The sequence below is a fragment of the Anomaloglossus baeobatrachus genome, chromosome 1 (assembly GCF_048569485.1).
Source record: "Anomaloglossus baeobatrachus isolate aAnoBae1 chromosome 1, aAnoBae1.hap1, whole genome shotgun sequence".
In the NCBI taxonomy this organism is placed as follows: Eukaryota; Metazoa; Chordata; class Amphibia; order Anura; family Aromobatidae; genus Anomaloglossus; species Anomaloglossus baeobatrachus.
The window spans coordinates 64,414,621-64,437,006 of record NC_134353.1 but is presented as its reverse complement, the minus strand read 5'-3'; the positions used below and the strand labels follow the sequence as shown (position 1 = coordinate 64,437,006).

Sequence of the window (22,386 nt, the reverse complement as noted above, 5' to 3'; positions counted from 1 at the left end):
TGCTCTCTGCCAGGAGACCATCTCCTCTTCAGAGCTGGCTGCCAAGGCTCGGGACGGGGACTTTGAAGGTATGTGCAGATGTATTGTGCGTTCTCTTGCAATATTGTCCTGAGTATCCGTATCTACAATACAAATAATTAACAGAGGGCAGTTCTTAGGGAGTCCTGTGCAGGTCCACATATCCTGGTGCCAGGAGCGTGGTTCCAGCCTCTTCTTAGCAGCTGCAGGCGGTGACCCTGTTGTACATATTTCCTTACTGCATGGTTAGACCCTCTAGGATGCACTTCTTTACCTCCAGGTGATGTCAGTCTTACACACCTTATGGAATAAGAACCTGATGAGTAAAATGAATCCAGCACAGGTAAAACAAGTGTGACGCCGCTGGACTATCGGGTCGTCACAGGGTATTGCGTAGTCTGTCCTTCGTGCAATATCCACCTCCTCCTTGGTTGTGGGTCCCCCAACTACATGGAGTTGCCAACATCAGCTGAATAAAGTCCTAGGAACACTCTGCACCACACCCACCAGACACACCAGTGGACGGCCAGAGTGGAATAGGATCGCCCACTTGGGGGGTTGGTTAAGGAGAGGTCAGGAGTGTCAGAAGTAGGTGAGAGTAGTGTTGGAGGTGAAGGAGAGAGGTCGTCAGGAGCCGGGCTCCTTGGAGACACCTAGGTAGCAGACGGTGGTCTGGACCCCCGGTTGCAGGGGATCGTGACAAGGGGCAAGGAACTGTCAAGGAGGACAGCCGGCGGCCTTGTACCATCACAGGGCTGGGACCAGGGGACGACTGGGTACGTGGACCCTAGGTCAGGGAGTAGCTTCAGGCAACCTGCCAATTTACCCGACGAGAACGGAGCCTTCAAGATCCGCTCTACACCGGCTCCAAAATCAGGGTACTAGCACAACGAGGGGGATAGGACTTTCCACTTAAACGGTCCAGGAAATCCCAAGCGTGAACCCTGAGACCAAGCTCCCACAGTTATCCACACTAAGGAGCGGGTCCCAACTAGTTCCATACTACCGGGACCAACAGAGAAGTGAACTTAGTGCCAGGAGGCAGGTCACGGATCACCAGGCAGCACCATCAGGGACGGGACCCGAAGTAGCTCCCCTATGCAGCAGCGGTATCCAGAACTTTAGTTTATCCGGTTGTCGGTGTCAGTTTACTGGACTGAGTGAGTACGCAAGTGACCCCTTCACTCCCCATGGCACTCACCAAACACCATCACCGAGTCCCGGGGCATCCCCCCTACCCGTGGAGGGTTCTAACACCTGGCTGCCCCATTCCATCGCCCCGAGTACTCCCAACTGCAGCGGTGGTACTCCACATTACCACATACCACGGGTGGCATCACAAACTCTAAACACAATCCCCTGTAAATAACCCCTTCATTTGAGTGGCCGCACGACCCCCGGGTCCGGACGCCCCCTCGAGCCACTCCGGATCCAAGCAGCCCGGCTTCTGATGCGGGGGCGGCACACAAGCAAAATCACAAAGGATGCTCCAGCACCGTGCATGCAGTAAGGATGGAGCAGATGTATGATTCTTGTGCTGCATTACTGCAATATGGTTTATATTTATAAATCTGAACATGTGACCCCTTCTGCCAGCGACAAGATGACTTCAGAGAAGAATACTCCACTCTGATGTTGGGGGGAGAAGGGGCAGGGTCATCTTTAAAGGGGTTGTCTATCATGAGCGAGCACCTTTTAAGATATTAAATCCCTGCTATGCCCCATAATGGAGAGTCCATGTGCCCAATACACATTTCCCCTAAAATAGAAAATAACTTCCTGAGCCCTCCGCTGCTTTAGGGAAATGTGGGCGACAACTAATATACCTTTTTTTTTTTACTCCGCTTCCCATTAATTTTGCTAAGATACATGTATTACTCCATTATTGCTATGTGGGTGAATGAATTTGCAGTTCTTGAAAGATGGATGACACCTTGTGGGACTTTGTAGCAGCCATATTTGAAGTCGCCCAGTGTTCCTGGAAACAGATGTCTGATATGTGTCCTGTGTTTGTTGTACGTACCCATATCAAAATTGCTGTTTAAAGGTGGTAAATAATAATGCTGCGTTTTTTTGTAGCCATCTGAAACAAAACATTAGCATTTCTTTAAAGAGGACTTGTCACCAGACTAAAGCGGGACAGTTTTTGATTTTATTATTATGGCCCCTGCTCCCCTGAGTATGACGTTTTTTGTTTTTTACAAATCTGCCATACGGTTTCAGAGATATGAGACTTTTTATTTAGTGGGAGTGGCTTACAGGATCCTCCTGGGTGTGACTTTAGGCTCCTCAGCGTTATCACTCTAAGCCACGCCCCCATTAAGATTAGCATGTTATAAAACTGCTCCTATCTCTGGAACCGTATGGCGGATTTAGGAAAAAACAAAAAGGTATTACACAGGAGAGCAGCAGGAATGGAGGAAGATAAAAAATCTGGTCACTTTTGACCTGGTGACGGGTCCCCTTTAAGTACATAAAACAATGAATTATATGATTTATTGAAGCATGTAAAGGCTATGGACTCACATGCAAATCCCTATGTTAATTGATCCCTTTCTTTTTAAGTTTGATAACAATAGTCTGTATTAAAGCTATACAAAAAAAATTGTACAATCAAATCCTTTTGGACGTTTACCTAGGTCTGCATAGGAGCTGTGAACACAAAACGGTAGCAGATTTTTTTTCATTATTAAGACTGTTTTATAAATCTGTGCTCTTCAGATCCTCCTGACTGGGTACCGGATGAAGTCTGCAGTCTGTGCACGGCGTGTAAGGCTCCGTTTACAGTCATCCGCAGGAAACACCACTGTCGCAGCTGCGGCAAAGTAAGTGATTGTCAAAGTTCTTCGGCGGATTAGCCGATGGCATGTGTAAGGCCTTGTTCACACAGAGGTTTTTCTATCCGGTGGTCAAAAACTTCAAAGCTTTCTAGTGGAATCCAATATAGGAGACGACGTCTTTGGACAACTTTTTGTAGACGTTTTCAATTTCCTGAAATGTTTTTTTGCAAAGTTTTTATGTTCAAGAATTGTTTTTTTGCAGTTTTTTTATTGGATATCGCCAGGCTTGAGCGGTTTCCATCGAGAGCCGCCACTTGCTTTCTCCAACCAGACGTTTTTGAAAACCGTAAAGACGCTCCACAGCCTAAACATATGAAGAGAAAGTTATTTTCCATAAAAAGGAGCAGAAAGATTCTTTTGAGCATTTTGTAAGCGATTTTTCTTATTTGTCTTATTGGGGGACACAGAACTATGGGATGGTCTGCTGCCACCTGGAGGCTGACACGATTATTGCATTCATATAAAACTCCTGCGCAGCAGACTATACCTCACCTGTTGGAGTCAGGCTTCCTCAGGTCCTAGTAGTGTCAGCTGGAGGCAAGGCCTGTCCCAGACCTGACGGAGGATAGGCACTAACCTTACTTTTGCTTTTTGTTTTCCAGATTTGTATCTTATGGGGAGTGTAATTGTGCTCCCTGTTTCACCCTTATAGTGACGGAGAGTACAGGCTGTAATTGTTCAGTCCGTATCCTCACCCATCGGTGTGGCCGGAGAGAATAGGCTGTAATTGTTCAGACCGTATCCTCTCCCATTGGTGTGGCTGGAGAGTACAGGCTGTAATTGTTCAGTCCATATCCTCGGCTGGAGAGTACAGGCTGTAATTGTTCAGTCCCTATCCTCGGCTGGAGAGTACAGGCTGTAATTGTTCAGTCCATATCCTTGGCTGGAGAGTACAGGCTGTAATTGTTCAGTCCATATCCTCGGCTGGAGAGTACAGGCTGTAATTGTTCAGTCCATATCCTCGGCTGGAGAGTACAGGCTGTAATTGTTCAGTCCATATCCTCGGCTGGAGAGTACAGGCTGTAATTGTTCAGTCCATATCCTCGGCTGGAGAGTACAGGCTGTAATTGTTCAGTCCATATCCTCGGCTGGAGGGTACAGGCTGTAATTGTTCAGTCCATATCCTTGGCTGGAGAGTATAGGCTGTAAATTCTTCAGTCCATATCCTCTCTCATCAGTGTGGCTGGAGAGTACAGGCTGTAATTAATTGTTCAGTCCATGTCCTCGGCTGGAGAATACAGGCTGTAATTGTTCAGTCCATATCCTCTCCAAACGGTGTGGCTGGAGAGTACAGGCTGTAATTGTTCAGTCCATGTGCTCGGCTGGAGAGTATAGGCTGTAAATAATTGTTCAGTCCATATCCTCTCCCGCTGGTGTGGCCGGACCATTTGTACCTTTACACAGTTGGTAGTAGGGTACCGGGGTGGAGAGATTATCCAGGCCTATGGTGCTGAGGCAAGGGAGGCTCCATTAAGGGTTAGAGCCCCCTCTACGCCGGCTGTGGAGCCTCCTGGGCAGTACATCATCAGCATCAGCGTTGCAGCTCTGTAAATCAACAACTTGGGTGTCAGTGCATACATTTTGAGTCCATACTTTTGTCTCGGCAGATACAAGCCTTTGTAGGAAGATACTGTGGGCGGCAATTGCCAGATTTCTTCTTGAGTTGGAGCTTAAAGTTAGCTGATAACCGTCCAATATTTAATTTTTTGCTCCCTGGGGACAGCTTTAGGACGTCCCATGGTTCTGTGTCCCCCAGTCAGACCAACGAGAAAAGTAGATTTTAGTACTCACCGTAAGATCTGTTTCTCGTTGTCTTCATTGGGGCACGCAGCTCCCTGCCTTGGTTGCCCAGTTTGGCAAATGGTTATATTTTCTCTTTTCTTAATTCAATTTCCTTTATTTCTCCTTTTTCCTCACAAAACTGAGGAATCCTGACTCCGTTATGCAAGGTATAGTCTGCTGGGAGGAGCCAATATTATTTAGATGGAATAATTGGGTCAGCCTCCAGGTGGCAGCAGACTATCCCATAGTTTTGTGTCCCCCAATGAAAACTACAAGACATAGGTTTTACGGTGTGTAATTAAATCTACTTTTTTTCTGGCATTTTTGAGGAGCTGAGCCACTTAAAAATGCTAGTAAAAAAACTGTAGTGTGAACATACTTTTAGGCAGTGTAGGCAGTTGTCTAAGGAATAGTGACTACTAATAGATGGGAATGTAACATTTACCAGATTACCATTTGGAGACTGTTCCTGCTGCCCTGAGCTGTCCATATTGCTTACAGAACGCTCATATAGTAAATACATCTCCTGCTCTCTCATCAAAGGGAATTTGTCAGATGATTTTCTAGTACCGTATTTTTCGGACCATAAGACGCTCCAGACCATAAGACGCACCCTGGTTTTAGAGAAGGAAAATAGGAAAATAAAATTTTAATCAAAAAATGTGGTCATGACACACTGTTATGGGGCGAGGATCTGCTGCTGACACTGTTATGGGGGTAATGTCTCCAAGTTCTCTACTAAGGTACCCCATCCTGGTAATGATCCTCCTGTCTTGTATAGATATATATGTCCCTCATCCTGGTATAGCCCCATCTTGCTATATACTGCCATCCTGGTATGTACTCCCATCCTGCTATATACCTCATCCTGGTATATGGCCACATCCTGCTATATACCCCATCCTGGCATATGGCTGTATCCTGCTATATACCCCCATCCTGGTATGTGCTCCCATCCTGTAATATACCCCCATCCTGCTATATGCCATCATCCTGCTATATGCCATCATCCTGCTATATGCCATCATCCTGCTATATACGCCATCATCCTGCTATATACGCCATCATCCTGCTATATACGCCATCATCCTGCTATATACGCCATCATCCTGCTATATACGCCATCATCCTGCTCTATACGCCATCATCCTGCTCATATACCCCTATCCTGCTATATGCCCTGGATCCTGTGACACGCACAAAAAAAACCATTTATATTCACCTTTCCTCGCTCCACGCAGCATCGCTCCTCCTCCGTCTGTGCCGGCAGCACTGTGTGGAGCCGGCCACGATCCCTACAGTATCGCGATGTCCTCCTGTGCCGATGCGGCTGTGTGGACACGTGCGCACAGCAATGACATCATCGCTGTGAGCACCGCAAGTCTCCACACAGCGCGGCCAGCAGAAAGGAGGACATCGCGGTGCTGCAGGGGAAGGTTGAGTACACTGATTCACTGCACCCCGCGCTGATGATGTGCAGGGAGCCGTGAATACAGCCGCACATGATCACTCCAGGCTGTAGTTGCCAGGGGTGATCATGCGGGCAGGCTGTTTATTATGCGCGCATCCCCCACCCATCATCCCGCTCACCTGTCAGCGCCGGCTTCAGCGCTGAGAGATGGGCGGGAGGATGGGCATGCATATGTAATTAGCGGGCCCACGTGGTCACGGCAGGCGCTGCTGCAGCCTGCTCGTGCCCCCAATGACCCGCTCCACCGCAGCACCCTCATTCCCCGCAGCCCTTCATTCAGACTATAAGACGCACCCCCGACTTTCCCCCAACATTTGGGGAGAAAACAGTGCGTCCTATAGTCCGAAAAATACGGTACAATACTAATGTTCTCTTTTAATAGGGTTTAAACAGACCTTTTAGGATCAGTAGCTTTTATTGCTTTAACTTCTCCTGTTATCTTGCTGTACACTCTTGGGAATTCAGTGTCTCATGACGGCTAGTCAAGTATATGTACATACAATTTGCATATGCACTGCTCCCATGATCACTGCTGAAAGGTGGGAGGCAGCAGTGTAAATTCAGTTCAGATTTACTATCACTAATGCCAGCACTGAGAGATGGGCGGGGGGAGCAGAGCATATGCAGTTTGTATATACTGTCACACTAAATTCTCCAGAGCCTACAACAAGATAACAGGAGAAGGTACAGCAATAAAACTTACAGCAAGCTAATAGGAGATGGTACAGCAACAAAACTTACAACAAGATAACAGGAGAAGGTACAGCAATAAAACTTACAACAAGATAACAGGAGAAGGTACAGCAATAAAACTTACAACAAGCTAATAGGAGATGGTACAGCAATAAAACTTACAACAAGATAACAGGAGAAGGTACAGCACTAAAACTTACAACAAGCTAATAGGAGATGGTACAGCAACAAAACTCACAACAAGATAACAGGAGAAGGCACAGCAATAAAACTTACAACAAGATAACAGGAGAAGGTACAGCAATAAAACTTACAACAAGATAACAGAACAAGATACAGCAATAAAACTTACAACAAGATAACAGGAGAAGGTACAGCAATAAAGCTTACAACAAGATAACAGGAGAAGGTACAGCAATAAAACTTACAACAAGATAACAGAACAAGATACAGCAATAAAACTTACAACAAGATAACAGGAGAAGGTACAGCAATAAAGCTTACAACAAGATAACAGGAGAAGGTACAGCAATAAAACTTACAACAAGATAACAGGAGATGGTACAGCAATAAAACTTACAACAAGATAACAGGAGAAGGTACAGCAATAAAACTTACAACAAGCTAATAGGAGATGGTACAGCAACAAAACTTACAACAAGATAACAGGAGAAGGTACAGCAACAAAACTTACAACAAGATAACAGGAGAAGGTACAGCAATAAAACTTACAACAAGATAACAGGAGAAGGTACAGCAATAAAACTTACAACAAGATAACAGGAGAAGGTACAGCAATAAAACTTACAACAAGATAACAGGAGATGGTACAGCAATAAAACTTACAACAAGATAACAGGAGAAGGTACAGCAATAAAACTTACAACAAGATAACAGGAGAAGGTACAGCAATAAAACTTACAACAAGATAACAGGAGAAGGTACAGCATTAAAGCTTGCAACAAGATAACAGGAGAAGGTACAGCAATAAAACTTACAACAAGATAACAGGAGAAGGTACAGCACTAAAACTTACAACAAGATAACGGGAGAAGGTATAGCAATAAAACTTACAACAAGCTAATAGGAGATGGTACAGCAATAAAACTTACAACAAGATAACAGGAGAAGGTACAGCAATAAAACTTACAACAAGATAACTGGAGAAGGTATAGCAATAAAACTTACAACAAGCTAATAGGAGATGGTACAGCAATAAAACTTACAACAAGATAACAGGAGAAGGTACAGCAATAAAACTTACAACAAGCTAACAGGAGAAGGTACAGCAATAAAGCTTACAACAAGATAACTGGAGAAGGTATAGCAATAAAACTTACAACAAGCTAATAGGAGATGGTACAGCAATAAAGCTTACAACAAGATAACAGGAGAAGGTATAGCAATAAAACTTACAACAAGCTAATAGGAGATGGTACAGCAATAAAGCTTACAACAAGATAACAGGAGAAGGTACAGCAATAAAACTTGCAACAAGCTAACAGGAGAAGGTACAGCAATAAAGCTTACAACAAGATAACTGGAGAAGGTACAGCAATAAGACTTGCAACAAGATAACAGGAGAAGGTACAGCAATAAAACTTACAACAGAACAAGGTACAGCAATAAAACTTACTGATCCTGTTAGCGCTGCTTAAGGCCCATGTAAAGATAACATTAGTATTGTACTAGAAACTCACTTGACAGATTCCCTTTAAGAGTGAAAGGAGTGGCATTGTTATTATTCAGCCGGTCAGACCTCTAGTGATCAGAAAGTTCTCCCCTATCCTGTGTATTGGAATAAATTCCATAATTGAGACTGTCCCTTTAAGGAATTGCACCATGAGATTATACTTTTATATGCAACTATGAAATTTCAAAGAATCTTATTTGATTACTGCTTATATTCGCAAACGGCGAGAAGGAAAAATAATGAACTGGTCACTGGCTGGCACAAGATCAGATCACTCTTCTCCCGCTGCTATCATCTCATCTTGTTGGCGATGGAGTCATGTTTCTCTGCTCGCTTCAGCCAGGGTGTATTAGAGGGAGTAGAAACGATGGAAAAGCATATGCTAAATGGACCTGGGCATCTCTGCAACCAACATTATTATCCTTTGAAGTCAATGGGAACTGATCTGAAACCAAGAAAATTTTTAGAAGCTTTTGTACATAAAATAGCTGAAAATCATCACCTAAAGCAAAGAATGGACAAATTTACTATCAGCTGAAAAAAAAAAGTGCTAAACATTTATTCCACAGCCAAAGTTGCCGAGTTGGCGGTTCCGGACAATGGTTTACGGCGCAGGAGTTGCCCCATGCAGGTTGTAGTCACAGCTCTGTATAATGAGTGGCTATAAATCCCACAGGCCCGTGTACCGTGCGCTGCTCTCATACGTATATTTCACCGACGTAGTGAATCATGACACAATTACCGGCCCCCGGTGAGATGTCTCTGCTTGTAAAATAAATGCGGATTTGATAGAAATGGACTGTAAAAAAATGTTGGCTCACTCTGCTCCTTATTATCAACTCTCATTTATATTCTGGTCTTTTCACTTCCCTCTCACTGGAAGGTCAGGATTATAGGGGGCAGCAGGCGTACGAGGTGCTGCGGAGGTATACATGGCTGTGGATTCCGGGACACTACAGCTGGCATCACACGGCACCATAGTGTACAGGAGTACCTGGCTGTGCACCTTTATGTGCAGCACACATGGGGTAGCGTGACAGATTAATGCAAAGTGAATGGAGCTGTGGTTACATATGTACACTATCTCTCCCCTAGAAGTGAATGAATCTGTGGTCAGATATGCAGACTATTGCTGCTCTAGAAGTGAATGTAGCTGCGGTCATGCATGTGTACTACTGCTCCCCTAGAAGTGAATGGAGCTGTGATCATGTATGCGCACTATCGCTACCCTAGAAGTGAATGGAGCTGTGGTCACGCATGTGTACTAGTCCCCTATAAGTGAATGGAGCTGGGGTAACGTATGCACACTACTGCTGTCCTAGAAGTGAATGGAGCTGTGATCATGTATGCGCACTATCGCTACCCTAGAAGTGAATGGAGCTGTGGTCACGCATGTGTACTACTCCCCTATAAGTGAATAGAGCTGGGGTAACGTATGCACACTACTGCTGTCCTAGAAGTGAATGGAGCTGTGGTCATGTATGTGTACTACTGCTTCCCTACAAGTGAATGGAGCTGTGGTCAGGTATGCGCACTCTTGCTGCTCTAGAAGTCAATGGAGCTGTGGTCATGCATGTGTACTACTCCCCTATAAGTGAATAGAGCTGGGGTAACGTATGCACACTACTGCTGTCCTAGAAGTGAATGGAGCTGTGGTCATGTATGCGCACTATCGCTACCCTAGAAGTGAATGGAACTGTGGTCACGCATGTGTACTACTGCTCCCCTAAAAATGAATGGAGCTGTGGTCACGTATGCGCACTACTACTCCCCTAAAATTCTAGAATTGAATGGAGCTGTGGGCATGCCTGTGTATTTCTGCTTTCCTAGAAGTGAATGGCGCTGTGGTCACACACATGCACACTCACTCCCCTAGAAGTGAATGAATCTGGGGTTATGTATGCCTATTAGCGCTCCCATAGAAGTGAATGGCACCGTTTTCACACACTTGCAATACAACTCCCAAGAAGTTAATGGATCTGTGGTCATGTATATGCACTATCACTCCCCTAGAAGTAAATTGAGCTGTGGTTATACCTGCATACTACTTCACCTCTAGAAGTGAATGCAGCTCTGGTATGCATGTGTATTTCTGCTTCCCTAGAAGTGAATGGCATTGTGATCAGGTGCATGTGCACTACAACTCCCCTAGAAGTTAATGGATCTATGGTCTCATGTGCACTATCGCTCCCTTAGAAGTGAATGGAGCTGTGGTCATGTGTGTTTATTACCGCTCCAATAGAAATTAATGGAGCTGTCGTCACTCATGCACTGTACAGCTCCCCTGGAAGTGAATGCAGCTGTGCTCATTTATGTGTTCTATTGCTCCCCTAGAAGTTAATAAAGCCGTGGTCATGCATTAATACAACTGCTCCCCTAGAAGTGAATGGAGCGGAGGTTACGATTGCGCATTACCACTTTATTCACACAAGGACCCCATGCTTGTGATAGATAAGGATGCTATCTTGATATACAGAGTGGTCCGCAAGTAGGTGGACAGTATGTGTAATAGGGTTATCAAACATGATGTAAAGTGAAAGTGACTCAGTTGCCCTTAGCAACCAATCAGATTCCACTTTTCATTCTTCACAGACTCTTTGGAAAATGAAAGGTGGAATCTGATTGGTTGCTAAGGGCAACTGAGTCAGTTTCACTTTACACCATGTTTGATAACCCTATGTCCACCTACTTTTGGACCACCCTGTATAGCTAATGGGGTTATCGCATTAATAAGTGAACCTCCGTCCATTGGAGGTGGGGTCCTCCTATTTCTGTATAGTTGTCCTTCTTTTCTAAAGAGAAGTGGCATTGTATGTGGAATCTGTGACAGACCCGATGACAAATGTGAACAGGGCCTTGCAGAAAGCGTTTCCTCTGTTCCATTGCACCTAATCTGCACTCCATGACAAACGTTAACAAAAATCTATTTTCACTTTTTAATAAACACCAAAAATGTTTTTAGACTCTGCCGGTCTAGTTAAAGAAGGTGTCAGTAAAAAACATGTTTTTCTTCTCTTCCAGATCTTTTGTTCTCGCTGCTCTTCCCATTCGGCTCCATTACCGCGGTACGGGCAGATGAAGCCGGTCCGTGTCTGTACGCACTGTTACATGTTCCACGTCACTCCCTTCTACAGTGACAAAGCTGTCGTTTGATGCCATGATCCCACCGGGGGGAAACCCGGGCCAAGAATTTTCACTGAATACAGACTTGGAGGCATGCCGGCTTTAATTTATACTTTTATTATTATTTGTACAGAAAAGTTTTGATTGTTTTTTTTTTTTGTTTTTTTTTATTCTTTAATTTTTCTCAAGCTGCTAAAAGATAGAAAAAAGGATGAGATGCGTGGCTCTCCGCTTCAGTACAGTCTTCCATATGTTCCGGCACGGGCACGGCAAACGCCATGAAGATTACGAAGAATATGGCTTCACGGATGTCACTGCGTCACGGCTTACCTTAAACATTTATGATTGTAGCATCTGTCACAGCACTGCTGTAAAGCATGGCTGCATTTCTTCTCGCTGTGAATCCCTGCCCCCGAGCAACCGCTCTTCCATTATATCCTCCCTGCCCCCGAGCAACCGCTCTTCCATTATACCCTCCCCGCCCCCGAGCAACCGCTCTTCCATTATACCCTCCCCCCCCCGAGCAACCGCTCTTCCATTATATCCTCCCTGCCCCCGAGCAACCGCTCTTCCATTATACCCTCCCCGCCCCCGAGCAACCGCTCTTCCATTATACCCTCCCCCCCCCCGAGCAACCGCTCTTCCATTATACCCTCCCCGCCCCCGAGCAACCGCTCTTCCATTATACCCTCCCCTCCCCCGAGCAACCGCTCTTCCATTATATCCTCCCCGCCCCCGAGCAACCGCTCTTCCATTATATCCTCCCTGCCCCCGAGCAACCGCTCTTCCATTATACCCTCCCCGCCCCCGAGCAACCGCTCTTCCATTATATCCTCCCTGCCCCCGAGCAACCGCTCTTCCATTATACCCTCCCCGCCCCCGAGCAACCGCTCTTCCATTATACCCTCCCCCCCCCCGAGCAACCTCTCTTCCATTATATCCTCCCTGCCCCCGAGCAACCGCTCTTCCATTATACCCTCCCCGCCCCCGAGCAACCGCTCTTCCATTATATCCTCCCTGCCCCCGAGCAACCGCTCTTCCATTATACCCTCCCCGCCCCCGAGCAACCGCTCTTCCATTATACCCTCCCCCCCCGAGCAACCGCTCTTCCATTATACCCTCCCCCCCCCCGAGCAACCGCTCTTCCATTATACCCTCCCCGCCCCGAGCAACCGCTCTTCCATTATACCCTCCCCTCCCCCGAGCAACCGCTCTTCCATTATACCCTCCCCTCCCCCGAGCAACCGCTCTTCCATTATACCCTCCCCGCCCCCGAGCAACCGCTCTTCCATTATATTCTCCCTGCCCCCGAGCAACCGCTCTTCCATTATACCCTCCCCGCCCCCGAGCAACCGCTCTTCCATTATATCCTTTGCGTCGTCTTCTCTGTCTAGCAGAATCAAGATGGTGTGGGACAATATAGATTATAGGGTTTTGGGGGGTCTTTACAGTCCATGCGATACAGATTGTGTGGACTTTTTACGTTCCTAGTTTACAGCAATAACTTTCCACTACAGACCTAATACAGCTTAGATTTTTTTCCTGAGTTATAGAGCGATACCTGGACACTTCTTTATATGTTTATCCCCATACTCTTCTATAGAGGGAGCTATATTATAATCCTGATGAATGCCTGTTTAATTAAGCCAAAGAGTAAAGGGAAGAATGACCACCACGGCGCTAGAATTGTGCTCACTGCCGTTGTCTCTTCCCATCCCCCACTCCTTTTGGCAGCCTATTTTAAAAGCATCACTTTGCGCAGGCTGACGGTGAGACCTGATAATGCTTTTCCCACTGCAAGGTGGGATGCATGATGGGAATCAAATCCCTTTTTTGTAATTTTTTTGGCGGTTGTAGGGTGGAAACAAATTTTTTTGTAATTTTTATTTAACCACGGAAATTGTATTTCCAGTGCTGGCAGTAAATATTACTTTTAATGCTTATTACTGCATCTTAAAGGGAAACCTGCCTTCTGGGCTGTACGTTGTCCTCAATTCGTACCTCAGGGGCGGGACAATTTACTGTCACATGATCCTTTAAACAGATCTGGGAGGAGTCAAGTGAAAAAAAGTTGAAAACTTATCTTAATTACCAGTCTTTAAAAATAAAGGAAACATATCATGCCCCAAATATAACGTTGCATAGGACCAGCTCTTAAAGGGGTGTTCCAACCAAAAGCTTTCATCACAGCTTATTACTGCATTTTAAAAAGAAATCTGCCTTCTGAGCTGTACTTTGACCTCAATCCGTACCTCGGGGTGGGATAATTCATTGTCACATGATCCTTTAATCAGATCTGGGAGAAGTCAAATGTAAATTTATCCTAATAATCCATGTTTGAAAATAAAGGCACCACCTCATGCCCCAATTATAATGCGGCATGGGACCAACTGTTAAAGGGATGTTCTAGCTAAAAGTTTTCATCACAGCTTATTACTGCATTTTAAAGGGAAACCTGCCTTTTGGGCTGTACGTTGTACTGAAGCTGGACCTCAGGGGCAGGACAATTCATTGTCACATGATCCTTTAAACAGATTAGGGAGGAGTCAGATAAAAAAAAAAGTTGAAAACTTCCAATTACCCCTCTTTAAAAATAAAGGAAACCCTTCATGCCCCAGATATAACGCTGCATGGGACCAGCTGTTAAAGGGGTGTTGTAGCCAAAAGATTTCATCACCTATCCACTTGTAAGTTAATAAGTGTCAGATCAGTGAGTGGACTGACTCCCTCTAATCTCTAGGCCAAGTGACCCCCTAGGTTTTGGCAGCATGGACTGCTGCGCCAATCAAACAATGGCACAAACAACCAAGCTGACCCTTACAGTCTAGTAGATAGGCAAATATTTTTGATTGGAATATCCCTTTAAATCCACTAGCTACAGTTATTGCACAAATACCTTGGCAGCCCTCCCTTGTAGCAGATCCCCTTTCAAAAAATCTAAATTTTACAGAATATTTCCCTGTTATCTGCTCATCACCGTATTCACATAAATAAAAGGGATTCCGGAGCCTCCGAGTCAGGCTGGAGCCAGCATCCTGTTATTCTTGGGACCTAAAAGGGACCATTCTGGGCCTTTATCAGAATTCAACGTCATTTAGTTTAAAGGGGTATTCCCATCTCCAGGATCCTATCCCCAATATGTAGTAGGTGTAGTAATAATATTCACAAATACCTACAATTAGAAATGTAGTATAGTTTTCCTGATTAACTATGTCTCTTACCCCATGTTCAGGGCATTGCAGCTTAGTTGCTAGTGGTCGTATCCATAAATACCTAACTGTATCTATGAGTGGGCGGAATCACGAATACCTAAGCTGCAATGCCCTGCACATGAGGTAAAAAATATAGCTAATCAGGAGAGCTATATTACATTTCTAAATTAGAGGTATTTACGAATATTATTACACCTACTTCATATTGGGATAAGATCTTGGAGCTGGGAATAACTTGTAACGGGCAGTTGGATACTCAAACAGGCTCGACTCTAGTATAATGAAATTCAGGGGGAAACTCGAGTATTTTTCTGGAAGATCTTTGAAAAAATGTTCCCCGTTGACTTCCATTATACTCTGGTACACGAGTTATACCGTCTGAGCATCCAACTGGTCGTTATGAGTACCAAGCATGGTAGTGCACGCTCATTGCTGCTCAATATTCCCATGAAGTTTGACAGTCATTTCTGACATCCCCTTTGGTACTACACTAGGCTGCAGCCGGAGCCTATGCCAGACGTGGCAAGGAGAACTGGCTTGAGACACATGGCAGTATAGAAAGTACTTCAACTAGCAACTACGAAACTGACAGTTATAGTATATTCTTCCCTGGTTATGAAGCAATTCATTCCAGGGCCATTTGAAGAACAGTAGGGGGTCTTTGGACATATAGGGTTCAAGTAAGTAAGTCGTTGGGTAAATATGAAGCTCCTTTGTATGGCCGAAAGTTGGATTTTTACTTCACACAATTCATAAATCTTTGTTGGAATTGTAAGGCCAACGGTGGCCAACCTCGTAACATGCCAGTACAGGACTGGCCAAACTACTGATACGTTCCCAGACTTGTGACTATTGTCGACCAACTATAATTGCACATCACATTTGCAAAAGTAAGCAGGAAGAAGGACAAGATTACACTCCCAAATTAATGCCCTCTCTTCCTGGTAGAGCTGCACCAAAACTCAAGACTGGAAGAGTCCTAAACACTGGAATATCCCTGTCCGGGACCTGACGTGTACTTGTAGCTTATGTTGTGGAAAGATGTGATATCCATGCTCCTTATGTGTATACCGTCCCTTGTTTTTGTACACTGCGGGTCGTCAATAACCTTATATACAATGTCCATATTATATTGACGGACCTCAATGGGTCGTAGACTGAACTTTGAACTGGACACTGTTGTATTGTGCTGTAGATGTACAATTGCACTTTCTTGGAGGGCTTCTTCCACGGTTTCTTCACAGCTGCTATGAAAATGAACCCTGTTCTCACCCCTTTTTGGACTTTTTTTTTTTTTGTCACGTTTGATCTATTGTTTAGCCTGATGCTGACAAAAATATTCAGGACATTTGGAGCATTCTTAGTCTTCGAAGATAAAATACAAAAAAAAATAGCTTCATCGCTCTCGTTGGGCCATTAACTCATCTGATGCTACATTGGGTTCTTTCTTAAGACATCAAAGCCTCCTTCATTCCAGACTTCAAAAATATTTACATGTAATTTTTGGAGCATTTCAATTTTGATCTCTAGATATCTAGACAAGCGCTGTCCCTCTTAGACCCTCCTCTGGTCTTAGGTGTCCACTTTTAAACAGGATTGTCCATTTTGGACCATTTTTTGGCCAATCCTCTTAGAGGAGCAGAATGTTCTCTTTTCGTAGACGTCTTGTGCCTGTTCATGGAAGATCAGGCAATATTACCCAACCAGATGACGGTCAGCGAGCCGCCATCTCATGTCTTGGATGTGGTTGCTCTTTGAATATCAGATTTATATAGATATATATGAAGGTAAATTCTTCGTAAAGAGTAACTAAACTTTTATTTTTCAATACATTTGTCCAGTGTGAAACTTCGCTAATTACTTTATTATGGAATTTGTTTTCATTCCCATGAAAAAAATACTTTTAAGTGTCTTTCAAACCCCTGCATTTTTCCAGTCTATCTGCCTACCTTCAGCTGCATTCAGGCTTGGACTGGCCCACCGGAGAGCCAGAGAATTCTCCGGTGGGCCCTTTCGAAATAGAACATCACGTGTAGGCTTGGACTGGCCCACTAGAGTATCGGAGAATTCTCCGTTGGGCTCTTTCGAAATAGAACATCACGTGTAGGCTTGGACTGGCCCACTAGAGTATCGGAGAATTCTCCGTTGGGCTCTTTTGAAATAGAACATCACTTATAGGCTTGGACTGGCCCACTGGAGTATCGGAGAATTCTCTGGTGGGCACTTTTGAAATAGAACATCACTTATAGGCTTGGACTGGCCCACTGAAGTATCGGAGAATTTTCTGGTGGGCACTTTTGAAATAGAACATCACTTATACGCTTGGACTGGCCCACTGGAGAGCCGGAGAATTCTCCGGTGGGCCCTTTCGAAATAGAACATCACTTATAGGCTTGGACTGGCCAACTTTGAAGTAGATCAATTTTTTCCCTTAAGATAACCAGTAGTTGGAAGAATACTCTTGTTTTGTTATGTACAGAGAAAGGAAGCATCTCATCATTCATTTTACAATCTACCCAGAATATTATTATATAGAAATATTGGTCAATTTGTGCATGTAATATTCGCATGTAGTTGATCTGTGGGCATCCAGAGTCAATGTTACTAGTTGGCCCCTGCCACCCAGACACTGGCTGCATTGATATCAGAAAGTATTCCTTTGGAGTACAGATGCTGGCAGTGACTATCAGCTCAACACCTATGTGTCACTAAGGCTAAATGGCAACTTTTGCCTTGACATTTGTCAGGTGACCAAAGAACTTTTGTAGAGTCGTCCCGTCCCTGAGGATAACCAGATTGTTCTGATCAGCAGAACTCTCAGAGAATAACACAGGCGTTCACCCATCACTGCTATCAGCTGTACTCCAAATGAGTACATTCTGCAAATAAACTGGGGAAATCTGGGATTTGGAAGGCACATGCATTTTTTTTTTTAATTTTTTTTTTTACGGGAATGAAGCCCAATCCCCTTTATAAAATAAAAGTTTCATAAAATTATTTAAAAAAAAATAAAAAAAAATGAAAGTTTACTCTTCAAAGAAATGGTACTGAATTGCGTCAATCGTCCACCAGGCCCATAGACAGATTTTGTGCTCCTGCCAAAAGTGTTTGCAGACGTAGGTCCAACTATTGGAGTGTAATTGTTAGCAAAAACGTTTTTTTTATTTCTTATACAGATGAGAAAACTTTTGATATACCATCTGTACGTTGGGTGGAAAACCAATTGCTTCTTGCTTATGTGCCAACCGGACTGTGGGGCACCTTAATGCGTTAATTTACCATAAATGTAGCCTCGGATGAGTGTCTCTCCCATCTGTCCGCCCCTGTGTGTATGAGGCTGCACTGCCGGCACGATATGTGCCGTGGCGTCCCACCAATGACAGATATTCAGGCTTCTATCTCAGGCTTCACGTTGCAATAGTTCTTGCCGTTTATTTTTGTGCTTGGTTTCGATCGCACAGCGGATCCGATATGCAGAAAGACGACGTCTCCTGTGATGTAGAACAATGTTATTTCATGGATTGTACTTTATTTATTTACAGCCTGTTGTTTTTTTTTGTTTTGTTTTTGTAAACAAAATAAATCCGAAAAAGAAAAACCTTTCCATATATCTATTTACTGATCTCAGATGCTGTACAGTAGTTTCTTATGTATATACTGAGATTTCTGTAATGAAAAGCACAATACTAATATGGACTCGCCTCGAAGGGAGACTTGTGTCTTGTAATAACTTAAGATGATTAAAATGATGGTAATTTCTTTACACCTTCTGGATCTTCGATTTCTTTGTACTTTTTCATGATTTGTAAGAGTTTATGTTCCAAAATCTGCGGAGTATTAAAGTCCCAGCGAGGGGGATGACATTTTATGAAACTGACCACCATTCGCTGCCTGATCATTACCGCAGTCGCCTCCTCTTTCCATACAGCAAAAAAAGCTGCACATTCAGCAATATAATGCCGATCCGCTGCAAACGTTCAGCAACAAATCCGGTGTACAACTTCATACCACATACAAGTGCATCTCAATAAATTAGAATATCATCAAAAAGTTAATTTATTTCTCAGTATTTCTATACAAAAATGGAAACAAATAAATATATTATAGAGTCATTGCACACAGAGGGATCTATTCCTACATACAGTCATATGAATAAGTTTGGGCACCCCTATTAATGTTAACCTTTTTTCTTTATAACAATTTGGGTTTTTGCAGCAGCTATTTCAGTGTCATATATCTAATAACTGATGGACTGAGTAATATTTCTGGATTGAAATGAGGTTTATTGTACTAACAGAAAATGTGCAATCCGCATTTAAACTAAATTTGACCGATGCAAAAGTATGGGCACCCTTATCAATTTCTTGATTTGAACACTCCTAACTACTTTTTACTGACTTACTAAAGCACTAAATTGGTTTTGTAACCTCATTGAGCTTTGAACTTCATAGGCAGGTGTATCCAATCATGAGAAAAGGTATTTAAGGTGGCCACCTGCAAGTTGTTCTCCTATTTGAATCTCCTATGAAGAGTGGCATCATGGGCTCCTCCTCAAGCACAGTAATACTGTGGTTAATAAACCAGGTATTGGTGCTTTTGGCAGTGTGGACAGGGGCCAAGTCCTGCTGGAAAATTAAATTTCCATCTCCAAAAAGCTTGTTGGCAGAGGGAAGCATGAAGTGCTATAAAATTTCCTGGTAGACGGTTGCTCTGACTTTGGTGTTGATAAAACACAGTGGAGCTACACCAGCAGATGACATGGCTCCCCAAACCATCACTGATTGAGGACACTTCACACCAGACCTCAAGCAGCTTGGATTGTGGCCTCCACTCTTCCTCCAGACTCTGGGACCGCGATTTCCAAATGAAATGCGATATTTACTCTCATCTGAAAACACCACCTTGGACCACTGAGAACAGTGCAGATCTTTTTCTCCTTGGCCCAGGTAAGACACTTCTGGCGTTGTCTATTGGTCATGAATGGTTTGACACAAGGAATGTGACACTTGTAGCCCATGTCCTGGGTACGTCTGTGTGTGGTGGCTCTTGAAGCACTGACTCCAGCAGCGTCCACTCCTTGTGAATCTCCCCCAAATTTTTGAATGACCTTTTCTTAATACTATCAAGGTTGCAGTTATCTCTGTTGCTTGTGCACCTTTTTCTACCACACTTTTTAATTCCACTCAACTTTCCAGTAATATGCTTGGATACAGCACTCTGTGAACAGCCAGCCTCTTTATCAATGACCTTTTGTTGTTTACCCTCCTTGTGGAGTGTGTGAAAGACTGTCTTCTGGACATCTGTCAAGTCAGCAGTCTTCACCGAGGAGGGGTAACCTAGGACTAAGGGACCATTTTAAACTCTTAGGAAGCCTTTACAGGTGTTTTGTGGTAATTTCTAATTTTCTGAGACAATGACTTTTGGATACATATATAAGATATATATATATATATGTATATATATATATATATATATATATGTATATATATATATATATATATATATTATTTATTATATATAATTTTTTTTTTTTTATTAAATCCTCCGCCATTTCCCTCTCTTTTTTTTCCTTGTTCTTTGCCTGTCTGTAGGACAACTGACTGCAGCAGGATCCTCCCCCTTCACTGTGTTTGTAGTAGGACAAAAAGATTGTTGACCCATCATGCCATGATTGAATTTAATAAAATTCATTTTTTAAGACTAAAATATTTTTATTCTTTGGAATTCCCGTGAGATTTCCATGTGACGTACTTATATATGAAGAGAGTTTCTGATATATTAAGGACTCTTTATTGATGTAAATCTTCCTGAAGGTCTTTTGCAGTCACACAGGGGCTCTGATTTGCCTCTCTAACAATCCTATGAGCCGCTCCTCTCACTGGTTTTATGCAAATCAATTCTTTTTACAGTACCAGCAAAAGGTATGAGATCCCAGAAATCTCATATATATATATATATATATATATATATATATATATATATATATATATATATACACACACTTGCTTTTGTTCACCTGACAAATGGAAAAACCTCTGTTTTTGGTGCATTGTATTTGAATGTACATGGTAGCATGAGTTGCTCACCATTAAATGTTCATCTTTGCAATCATTTTTGTATAACTCCAATGCTTCTAAAATAAAAATAAAAAATCTTTTCAAACATTTATAAAATATATATATATATATATATATATATATATATTACTTTCTTTCTTGGTTTCATCGTAATATGAGACAGAATAGGATCAAAGAGGAGGATAAACCAATCCCAGACAGATTCACACAAGCTTTTTCTGTATTTCGCGCCCCTTAGGGGATATTTTGGTTCAAATTCTTAAGCACGGTGCACTTCAGAGAAGACGTGCAGCCGCTCTCATTACTTACAGGAGGCGGCTCCTGATGGAAACCTAGAAAGCCGCATGTTACTTAAAATTTAAGGATAAATTAAAAGCAAAGTCTCCTTGGAGAGTCTCTTCCATTAGTGCTTTTGCTGCTATTATTAGATTTTACATTAGCAGCATTGTGAGGGTTTTTAAGCTAAAAGATATTTAAAGGGAATCTGTCACCAGGATGTTGTTCCCCATCTGAGAGCAGCATGATGTCGGGGCAGAGACCCTGATTCCAGGGATGTGTATTTGTACTTGGCTACTTGCTGCAGTTTTGATAAAATCCCTATTTTAACTGTTGCAGTTCTCTGAATGCTGAGCTCTGTATAACCCCACCCACACCACTAATTGCCATCTGTCTGTGTACACTGCTTTTTCAGCTCCTTAACTGGTCAGTTTTTAAAAGAACATCCCTTTAACCCTTTAATGACTCAAGACATGCTATGTAAGTCATAGCTCACCTCCCTGCCTTTGATGCAGGCTCACATGCTGAGCCCGCATCTTTCCCTGCATATGTCGGCTGATCTGATCAGCCTGTTCACCAGTTAAATCCCGCTCTCAATCTCTGACGGTGGGATTTAACACATTCCGTCAGGGTGGGCGGTGACATTACCCGCTCCCATTGGTGGCCTCGTGTTGTGATCATGGGACGCCGATGGGTTCTCATGGTGAACTTCCTGTGAATACTGGCAGAGTGCCGCCATTCATAGGAGGTCAGCATTTCTGCTGTACAGAGCGGTGCTAATGCTGATGGACTGCTCTGTACAGCACAAGCAATCAGATGATTGCAGATTCAAGTCCCCTAAGGGACTAGTAAAAACAGGAAAAAGTAAAGTTTTATAATAAAAAAAAAATAGATTTTAGAATAAGGCGAGGAAAAAACGAAAAGTTGCTAGTCGGTAAGGGATTAAAAGCATTGTGGAGTAAGAGCAGGTTTAGCAGCTGCTACAGGAGACCACTCTGGTCCAGGGTGAGAGAAAAGCAGAAAATAAAAAGGCAATCTGTGCAATCTGCGCATGCGCCGCCTCTGCTCAGATTTGTCTCCACAGTGTCTTCAATAAAATGGCGCCGGATTCGGTACATGCGCGTACCATGATCTCCATCATTTTTTTAAGACACTGTAGAGACAAATATGAACGGAGGCTGCATATGCACAGGTTTAGTTT

The 22,386-nt window shown here is 43.5% G+C and overlaps 1 protein-coding gene across 3 annotated transcripts in view; it reads left to right on the top strand.

The window, feature by feature from the left end:
* Positions 1-18,595, top strand: part of ZFYVE28 (zinc finger FYVE-type containing 28) — a 249,508-nt gene extending 230,913 nt beyond the window's left edge. For all 3 annotated transcript variants that reach the window (XM_075346814.1, XM_075346813.1, XM_075346815.1), the window contains 3 exons: positions 1-68; positions 2,740-2,843; positions 11,519-18,595. The exon at positions 1-68 is cut by the window's left edge and continues 37 nt beyond it. In XM_075346814.1, coding sequence (XP_075202929.1) covers positions 1-68; positions 2,740-2,843; positions 11,519-11,650 — 304 coding nt within the window. In that variant the 3' untranslated portion in view covers positions 11,651-18,595. The remainder of the gene's footprint in view (positions 69-2,739; positions 2,844-11,518) is intronic.
* Positions 18,596-22,386: the final 3,791 nt, after the last annotated feature.